Here is a 10,379-nt window from a genome sequence, read left to right on the forward strand (position 1 = left end):
ACACATGGCACTCACCACATCAGGTGCTTTCAGTGGAGCGGGTGACCCCTTCCCTTTCTTCCCCCCAAAACTCATGCCTGTACTTTACTCAGTACTGCAGGTCAAAGGAGAGCTTTACAAGGGCCTCTATAGGACTTAGCCAATGCAAGTGGTGAAATTTGATGTATATATTCCCCCTTTTGAAAATCCCCCCAGGCATTTATGTGGCTGCGGTTGTTCTGCTGTCTAGTGGAGACTAGATGCTGCCTTTACACCATTCACAGCCATTTCTGGTGTGCATCTAGGTTACCTGATACTGTGTTTGAACTCAGAACCTCTAGATATCTTAACGTACCCCCTTTTAGGGTCATGTATAGTAAACAAAGGGCAAATATCAGGCTGGCTTTGAGCAGGGATGGCCACCGATCCATGCTCATGGGTTAGAGCTGGGATGAACTATGTGGGGAACATCCAACTGGTAGTCATTTTATTGAGAGAAAACCCACAGAACTAGCTCCATTCAAATCCTGTTCATCTGCTGCTTCAGTGCTGTTTGGATTTTGAGGTTTCCCTCAGAAACCTCACTCATTTTTTACAGCCACAACTAGATGTAGGTCATAATCCTTTCCCATTTGGGTCCTGCAGAATTTTTCCAATAGCTTTAACAGAAAGAAGCTGAGACCTTAAAGTTTCCTCTTGCACTTACTCGGGTCAATGTGATCTTCAGTTAGGATCATGCCAACAAGTAAAATGCTGGATCTCATAATAACATATCTCTGGAGCTGATCTGGTGTTTTTACTCACCATGTAACCCTGACCCATGAATCCAGTCCCACCAGAGTGAACTTGAGCGCGTGTGTGTGTAAGTTACGCTGTTGACGGGCTGTTTTATCCTATGCAAAAAAAGGGATCAGCCAATGGTGTCTCGCGTCCTGGCTGTAAGCTCTGAGTCGTGCCTGTTAGCTCCTGAGGCTTACACTGCCCAGTGATGTCAGCAGGAGTCTTGCATGAGTAAGACTATTCTTTCCTCTAATGAAATTATTTGATTGTTCTGTATAGTGTGTTTAAACTGTAAAGGAGTTTTACACAAGCTGCTACCAAAGCCGCACATCTCATTCCAAAATTTCACACTACAGTTTTATGAGGGAAATTGTTACTTACCTCTGAAAAACAGTCAGAACATAAAAGCAGCCAGAAATTAAAGAAGTCAAGGGGGTGTGTGGTGAGCATTAATAATTCAGATAAAAGACAGAACCACCTAGTGAAGATTTCACATTTTATTGTTATTAAAAGTTCATTATGAAATTGGCACAACACATAAAAATAGACCTGTGGTGAATGATACAGATTACTATTATTGCCCGGTCATTTCGTGCACACCCTCACTTTTAAAAAGCAGAAGCTGATGAATATAAGACATTTCATCAGCTAACTGTGAAACCAGCGTTACTGCTTTCTGTTGATTCTGTCAAATGGTTAATGTGGACAGAAATAGTCCTCTATTCATACTTAAAAATAAACTCAGTTTTTGAGTATGCCCCAGCTGAAAATAACTGGAGAGGGAGAGCTAGAAATACCCCTTTTCTTATGGACCTATTTCTATGAAAGTCAAAAGGATTTTTGCCATGGATTTTAAAAGCAGCAGGATATAGTTATTTGTTGACAGGCAGATGGAGAGGCCTAGCAACAGAAGCTAGGGAGGACCTGTGGCAAAGTATGAGTTTATTATTTTGATCTTGCACATGCTGCTAAATCTCCTTGTTGTAGTAATTGTGTATGTTCATAACAGCAGTGATTGCTGGGAGGAGCTGGGAGGGTGTATCAAAGCCAGATAAAGCGTCTGCAGCTCATTTTTTCTCCCCGTTTGTGTTGGCCTTGGTTCTAACCCCACACACCATTCAGTGCAAAGTGACTTTTACTGGTATGCTTTCTGATCCACGTGAGAAAATCAGAACAATACCCACGATTACAAAAAATCTCACCCAGGTCACTACCTGTTCCCAGGCTTGTGTAGCTTTTCTTCCTAATTTCTGTGCTTACCATAGTGAGCATCTAGGGCTCTCCTCAGCCTGACTCTTGTTCCTCACACTGTCATATCAATTCCAGGGGTGCTGGGAGGTTTCTTAGAGCCACCACTAACTGGCTCTGCAGTTTTGTGCACGAAAAGGTCACTGTAACCAGCCGTAGTGTGGAAAGCAGCGCTGTGGATTGCTGTGGGGAGCACCTCTCATGTATGGGAGGCAACATGAGCGCTGCATCAGATACACTGATTGAACGTATGCAGAGGAAAAAAATACCTTAGCGGCATGGCTATTCCTATTATTTATCTGGGAGCCTCTTTCAAAGAAGGCAGGTAGGAAAATAAACCCGTTCATGCTTTCCAGACCTGTAATCAACGCTGTTTTTTTGCTGTGTGTCCTGGTATCGGGGTTGCAGAAGGTGGCAGCTAACAATGTGGCAAATGCCCGTCCCTGGGACACTGTCATGCAGCTCCACAGCCTGTGCTCTTGGCTGGCTCTGAAATGTCCACTACCTCTCTCTGAACTCGCGCTCCATTAGGACTACAGCACCTTCATGCTACCCCAACACTACCACCAAGCTTGAAAGTGCTGTGGCTACTCGTTTCTTGTTCCCTCCACAGTGAATAGTTTTAAATCGCGGAAGATAAAAATCTCGGTGCTGCTCCCTTGCATTAAAATCTCAGGGCTTCAGTCTCAGCCTCACAGCGGGAGAGTGACAGGGGTGGAAAGCTGGCACAGCAGAATGGTGAATCAGGCTCTCCCTTTGGTTTTCAGGCTGTTTACTCAAAACAGCCCTTGAGAAAGATGCTATGCCTCAAGCAGATGTCACATTCAACCGGTTTAGCAATATTACGCCTATTTCTTCTCAAGCTAGTCAAGGAAGGGAGAGAGAATATAATATATGTTAGTGCAAGTTCACATAGACAACATATGAATATTTAGTACAAAATGTTCTTTCAAGGTGGGGCAAACATTTCTAATTGTGACACAAAAAGAAGGTATTTTGTAACAGTTTTAACAACTTGGCTGTGAAAAAGCGTTTACGTGAAATATGTTTAGACACAGACTACCTCACATGATACTGAATTATTTCAAGGCTCTTTCTGAGTAGGCAATAACATCTTTTTTTTTTTTTTTAATTAAATCAGCTTTATCACAGCCAATTCCAAACGTAACTAAATAATTTGGTCGTGGTTTTGGTTGGTTTTCTTTTTACTTTTTCCTCTTTAGAAAAAATAAAGCTATGCTAAGTTGAGGGTTTCCACTCCACATGGGTTTTACCCATTCAAGGCTTCTTTCATTTCAGAATTCATTTCCTCATTCACAGGAAACCACAGAAATACTCAGCTAATAAATTCTAGCATAAGATTTCAAAAGTTGGTTCACACACTAACTTAGTCCAGAAGAATTGCAGCTTCCAAGAAGCTCACAGACTACTTGTCCCTACTGAAAAACATTTTGAAAACCTGGCCCAATTTGGAAACAGTCTTATTTCAGGGCTGGTAGGGCTTATATCCAAAATGAGGATCTGAATAATTCCTAAATTGTGGGGACCAAAGGATTCAGATATAAATTTTGCAGCACAGTCTCCCATCTTAAACGTTTGGATTTGGCTCAAAGTCCAGCTGAACAGAAAAGTTTAAGGCCTCGGTTTTCTCTGACTTACTCTGCGCCTAGAAGTGTTCACCAGTAGCTTCTGAACACGATCAGCCAACGTAAGCCAAGCACGCGTGGAACGGCCCCTGATTGTATAGACATCATCCTTCTTTCGCCCACCATAGCCTGGTACTGCCCCAGAGCAGAAGACAAGTGAAAAGGCTTCCAAACTGATGTTAAACAAATGTGAAAGCCTTAACAGTGACTTTCTGCCCTTTCCTGAGCTCTCAGCCAAACCACAACCCATCAGAAGTGGGTTCGCAGCCCTTCTTGCCTCGAAGCCTGGCTCAGAAACCACAATAGGGCAGAATCAGGTGGTGGGTGCCGCGGTTGGTGGAGTTATGCAAAGGCAAAACCAGAATCGGGTTCAAAAAAGCATTTTCCCGAGACAGAGAACTACTGGAGCAGGAACAAACAGAAGTGCCCAGCATGGAGGGTGGGAACAGAGGCAAGGCAGTATCACTGGGCCCTTGCTGCTGACAGAGATGTCACCCTCATGACGGTGCATTGAGTTCATCTCAGTGTCCCTGGCCCAGGCACTGTGCTGTGCCCAGCCCGTGCAGGGTAGAAGTCCAAGGGCTGTGCTAACCTACTCCGAGCAGCTGAAAATTTAAGTCAGCCAAACTGCTTTTTCTGGGCTACAGTGAAGGCACGGAGGGGAAATCTTTACCGGCTTTGTGGTCAGGGAGATCCCTTTTGGTTTTGTGCTACTGTAGAGTCACGGTGCTACTTGACACTCTCCAGCCTCTTACTTATGGCCCACTGGACTGGCAGGATAGCCTCAGGCAACGGCACTGCCTGAGCAAACCTGGCTTTACAGATCTAGTTGGAGAAAGCGCTAGGCAGGGAGGGTGCTAAATATCTCTCCAAACACAATTCATCTTCTGCCGGCATCCACTTTGGAACCACAAACATGTCCAAGCTGGAGAAAAACCCAAACACCTCATGTAGAAGCACCTTTCCCTTGGATTTTTATTATCATCATCATCATCACCACCATCATTTTTAAGAATATATTTTGTACCGAAACACTGTCAGCATTCTTTATACAATGGAAAATGACACAGTCATCATGTAAAAGAGTAAAAACAGAGCAAGATAGGAACATTTCATATCAAGATTCAATTTGGAGTACAAATAGAATCCGATGTACAACTTAAAAGCCACACACCAGATAAAAACATCATCTGGAAAACAACAGGTTCTCTTAATTTGGAAAAAGGAGGAAAAGTCAGGGAATGTCAATGTTAAGGCTAAAAATTCCATTTTAAACTTGTATGTTGTAGCTGGCAGCCTGATTCTTAACTCATCTGCAGCAGCAGCAACGCTCCCCTGGCTTTACAGAGAGCTTTGCGCTTGCATGAAATAAGAATCAGGCTTCTATGCTCGGAGGACTCTGATTGACCCCAACAGGCTTTGGACTAGAGCCACAGTTGGAATTTCAGCTTGCAGTCTAAGGCTTCTTAACTGCAGGCCAAATTAGCGCAAAATGAGGCTTTACAACTGGCATTCTACCCTTAACTTTGGATATGCCAGTTCTGGTTGCTTTAAACCACAGCTTTATTGCAGGTTTAACATAGTTCTGTTTGTGAGATTCTCTCTCTCTCTCTTTTTTTTTTTTTTTTAAATACTGTGCTACAAAGGATGTTTTTGTATTCTGTGTCTTAGAAAGTCCCTATATTACATGTTTTCAAAATTGCCTAAATATACGTTTATATCATCATTATAACTACTCAGAAAGACCTGCTATAGTCTATTGTGAGCAGCCAAGGAAAAAAGTGTATTTAGTCCTAAATAAGTCAAGAAAAGTGGCTGTGTTCATTTATAGTGTAGCGCAATGACTGTGTTTATACAGCTATACCTACTATTTAAAAAGCTACTTGAAAAGTTATTATTCATGTGCAGTAGCTGATTTTCAAGCATTAATAACTTGGCTGTCTAGACAAGTTTTAATTGTCATATCAAAGGCCGAACATGTTCTCAAACAAGTGCAAAAAATCTCCCATCTCCCTTGGAGAGAGGCTGGTTCTCTTTTTGAACTAAGAGACTACCAAATTTAACTTTTTCTCAGGTTATAAAAGCACAGTTAAACCTACAAATTTTGCTGTTTAAGTTTTTAAAACAGATCGACTTTAACTCAAACCTATCCTGTGCAGCAAAGTTAGTAAGCCCTGAAAAACAGTTTCTAGTGAATATGCAAAGAGTTCCTCCCACCCCCACCAACTACCATGCCTGCATTTTCCCAGGGCCTAGAGGGCTCCACTAAAATGTAACTAAATGTTCGATAGGAAACATGGTTTTTCAAGAATGATATGTAAAGTTTAGCCAAAGAACCTAAGACATTTTGTACATTCAAAATGTTTACACTTTGCTGTTCTTAACCGTCAGTAAGATTGTTCATTTTTACTAATAATACATACAATGAGTATAAATAAATAAACTACAGATAAGCTTTAAAAATTGTATTAACAATACATTGTGCAAAAACTCGTAACGATCTACATTCTATGCAAATACCCTGACTAAAATATACAGGCTGTGTCCTTGCACCCTCATCCAGTTTTTGCACAGTCCTTGGGCCAAATCAGTGTCTGGGAGCGATCAGCAAAATTCCATCACAAGCCATGGAGGTGATGCCGATTTACACCAGCAGAAGAGCTGGCCCCCAGGCGTGTGCAAAAATCCCATAGAAATCAGTGGGAATTGTGCTTGACTAAGGACTAGACAGTTTGATTGTACCCCATTAAAGTGAGCGGGAGTTTTGCCATTGATTTCCATGGAACCAGGCTCAGGCCCCGGGTAAGGACGTCAGCACGTGGCCCTATGTTGTGCTACACTACTCCACTTCAGTGCAGAAACAATATTTGCAAAAGAAAAACTTTTTTTTTTGTGTGTGTGTGTGTATGTGCGTGTGTGTGTGCCACTGCTGTTCAGTAACCGGTTTTAGTACTGCATTTCAGAAATTGCCTTTCTGTGAGATTTGAAACAAGACTGTGAGTCTCTCTGAATCCATTCCAATTTGATTATCCAGCACAGGTGAGCTAGTCTGATCCAAGAAAAACGGCTCAATGTCTATTAACCAACAATGTTCTTCATTAGGATAAACAACAGCCCGGTTCATCGGCACTGGAGTGAAGAACTGCATGCAGAAAAGGAACGAGGCAGCCTTCCTACCATAGCTGTGTCCAGAGCCGACTGTCACTTCTCCAAACGGACGATGGCACTTGAGCCGGTTTGGAATCTGCAGTCCTAACAAGCTCAGCCAAGTTTTGTAAGCTGAAGATCTCCGTTTATCTTTATCGTGTCAATTGCTGACAGTGTTTCAATACGGTGGTAAAAATCAAAGAGCTGATGTCCATCCACAAATATTCTAAACCGGGGATGCTCGCAAAGTATCTCAACCTGTAAAAACAAAATGACAAAGCATGTTGTTCACAGTGTAACTGGGAAGTTATTTCACAGCATACAAAGAACAGTCCATTAGCCTTCGAGTAGCGTTGGTGCGCTCACACATTTTGCTACTTATGCGCCACATAACAGCCAGACCAGTTTGCCCCCACCACACCAGTTACACTATGATGGATCTGCTCTTACTTTACAGGGACGTTAAGCCAACCTCACGCTGTCCTGGCGGGGAGGACTCTGGAACCCAATCCCACTGGTATCAGGGAGGTTTTGCCTCTTGGAATAATGCCAGAAACAGACTCCAACCGCTAATTCCAGGGGGAAGAAATTGTATCTCCAACTCAAATCTTGCATTCCTTGCTACAGATTTTTTTTATTGCTGCAGAACAAAGGGGCAGTTCCCTCTGCAATGCTTTCCACGCTTCCGTTAATTTACTGGATGGGAGTGAACACGAGAGGAGGGATAGGTTTGCCCTCCCTTCCCACACGTACTCGCAGAGCTGCTGCAAAGCTGAAAAGCTTTCACTATTGTGGCTGCAACCAGCCCAGCACTCCCTGTTGGCCAAGACTCCATACTGGGGCTGCAGCGAGGGAAATGCGGTGCAGGATGGCTTGAATTCAGCTAGACACTTCGCACAAGGCACAAACAAGATCAGGGAGGGACACAGCTCATCCCTCCTGCCGGAGCCCTGCAGAAACGCTCTGGAAAAGCAACAAAGCCTGGAGCTGAACAGGCTTGGACAGGTCGGGAGATTCCTGATGTTTGGGGTGGCTTGAGAGTGCGCCCTGTTGTTAAGCTTCGCTGGAGCTGTCCTGGTGGGAAACAAGGGATACGAGGGCACAGAACGCGTGCTTCTCGTACAGGCGCATGGAGACCTCCAGGTCTAGACAGGCTAAGAAGAAAATCTGCAGGGAAGCCACATGTAAATCCTGGGTCATTTCAAGAGGCTGGTAGTCTGGAGTGAAGTGCTGCTTCCAGGCACTTGACTCTGCTAATATTACAGCGTATAAAAACGGGAACGGGGCCAGCAATAAACCCAGTGAGCCAAAGCCCGACTGACTGAGGGCACGTTGCAGTGGGAGAAGTGACAGCAGACAGTCCAGCAGAAGTTAAACTCCGGGGGACCTCGTAGCGCGCCACGTACACAGGGACGCGCCCGCGCTGCCGCGTAGCTCCTGTGTCACTGCGGCAGGTGCATCCAGCCTCAGGCCGTGTTATGTAAAAGATATGGTTAGCCTCAACGCTGCTTACCATCCATTTTTTTTTTTTTTTCAGATCACCCTGGGCCACGTCAGAACGATAATTGGACTGGATCACAAGTAATTGGCAAGAATACTTAATAGTCTAATTTATTCACTAAGAGGGAGACCATCAAAGTCAATTTGGGGCCTAAATTCCATTTGTGCATTTGAGGGGGAAAGAAAGAGGGGGGGGAGAAGAAAAATAACAACTACTCGCTTTCTACAGTATCTCATGGCAAATGTGCAATATCGCTGTCCTCTAACGTCAACTGTCATTAGCGGGACACCCACAAAACCCGCTCTGGGTAATTTGTCTGGCCCAGGCACTACCCCACTGCAGCAGGTAGTATAACCCTCTCGGCCAGAGCAGGACCAGGCCTCCCAACCCTTTCAAGCGCATTTCCCGCACGCACCAAAAGGGCGTTTCCAGCTCTGATGGGAGAGTTTGTAGAAGCGAGTAGGAGCGCAACCGATTCCCAACAAAACCAGTCATAAAGACCCTCTCAAAGCCCAAGCATCTGGGGAGACGGTGAGCTTTTGGGGTTGGGGGGAGATTATCTGGGGGGCAAGATGGATTAGGAGAGTTTGGCAGCTGGTCGGAGCATCGGCATTTAGCCAGAGGGGCCATCGAGGTTTCATAAGAGGGGCGGGGAGGAGGAGGAGGAGGGTTTTTCTGGGTCAGCCGCGTGGAGAAGGCATGCAGCCTTTTTTCCCCCCCTCAATGTAGTGAAGCTGCCTAGACAGAAGCAGCCCTCTGCAGCTGCATACTTTGTTAGTCCTGATTTCCAAAGACATCTTCACATAACCATAAACACCGCAGATGGGAATCTGCTTCTAGGTCAACCCAGTCCATCCCCTGCACCACAGTATTTCCACCTACACCACTTTCAAGTGACTACAGACTTAAATTTGACGGGAGATTTAATCCCAGGCTTCGGAAAAGAATACCACTATTGCTTAGCCGTTTAATCTGCTCACACGAAGGGCTACGGTCAACCTCAGTGTAACATCCCTGGAGACAAAGGATGAACGTGATCCTTATTAGCCGCACTAAATTGCAAACACTGCGTCCATTAAAAAAACCATCAAAACATACGGCAGTCCCACCGAGTATTTACATTTTCCAGTAATAACTCGTAATGCACTAATAACATAGAGGTACTTTTTTTAATTTATAGCTATAAAACTAAGCTGAGGAAGTGCGCTTCGTCACGCGGTATTACAGCCTGCCACTTGTCATAACACCCCGCTGAGGTGTTCGCAGCCCCATCCGAACTGCCTGCAGCAGCAGGATCTGCGCGCAACTCCTGATCCATACAAACAATCCTGCAACCGGAGCGGTGCGGGCTAGACCGCGATTTCACACGAGGCAAGTCGGGTTCTGCCGTGACTCTCGTCATATTACACTTTATCAGATCCGGCGTGTGCCGCTGTCATCCTGGTACTCACCCTAAAAGGCTGGTCCGGTATAAACGGAAAATAAGGAATAGACGATTGTTCTTCCCCCCATTCTCCGGCGACACAAGAGTTTCTGACAAACTGTCTGTCTGTAAACACGGCTTTCAGTTCAATAGCTACATCCGCAGGAGGATCTTCCGACTCCCCGCAAGTCAGGCTGATGCCGAAGCTGCAACACAAACAAACCGGCTCTCATTCACCCAGAAACAAGCAAATCGGCCCCAAAATACCGCCAGTCTCATTTCTCAGCTTATTAAAGCCACTGACAGTATAGCGGCATGGGGCAGGGGGGTGACAGCTCCCATTCAGGGAATGCTCCGAAAGCTCAGCAGGGACAAGAGCACAGTTATAGCGGGTATATATATGTGTGTACATGTGCGTTGTGCATATATATGTGTGTGTATATATATATATATATGCTCCTTTACTCCCAAGCGACACCGTCGGGAAAACAGAATCCCTTAAAGAAATGCCCCCTCTATGGGTCAAAGGAGAAATCAGCGCTCTATATTTATAACGATAAAAATAATCCTTCTCCAGAAAGGAGGGATGTGTGTGGTCATGTGTGTCCGTGGCATGGGGTTCCCCCTCCCCACTCGCCCCCCCTCATCCCTCCCC

At 44.9% G+C, this 10,379-nt stretch overlaps 1 protein-coding gene across 1 annotated transcript in view; it reads right to left on the reverse strand.

Annotated features, from left to right (window-relative positions):
* Window positions 1-6,577: 6,577 nt before the first annotated feature.
* Window positions 6,578-10,379, reverse strand: part of LGALSL (lectin, galactoside-binding-like) — a 5,725-nt gene continuing 1,923 nt past the window's right edge. Inside the window, exons 3-4 of the mRNA XM_009885037.1 lie at window positions 9,753-9,930; window positions 6,578-7,058 (exon numbers count right to left, since the gene is read on the reverse strand). Coding sequence (XP_009883339.1) covers window positions 6,915-7,058; window positions 9,753-9,930 — 322 coding nt within the window. The 3' untranslated portion in view covers window positions 6,578-6,914. The remainder of the gene's footprint in view (window positions 7,059-9,752; window positions 9,931-10,379) is intronic.

The sequence above is a fragment of the Charadrius vociferus genome, unplaced genomic scaffold (assembly GCF_000708025.1).
Source record: "Charadrius vociferus isolate BGI_N301 unplaced genomic scaffold, ASM70802v2 scaffold740, whole genome shotgun sequence".
Classification (NCBI taxonomy): domain Eukaryota; kingdom Metazoa; phylum Chordata; class Aves; order Charadriiformes; family Charadriidae; genus Charadrius; species Charadrius vociferus.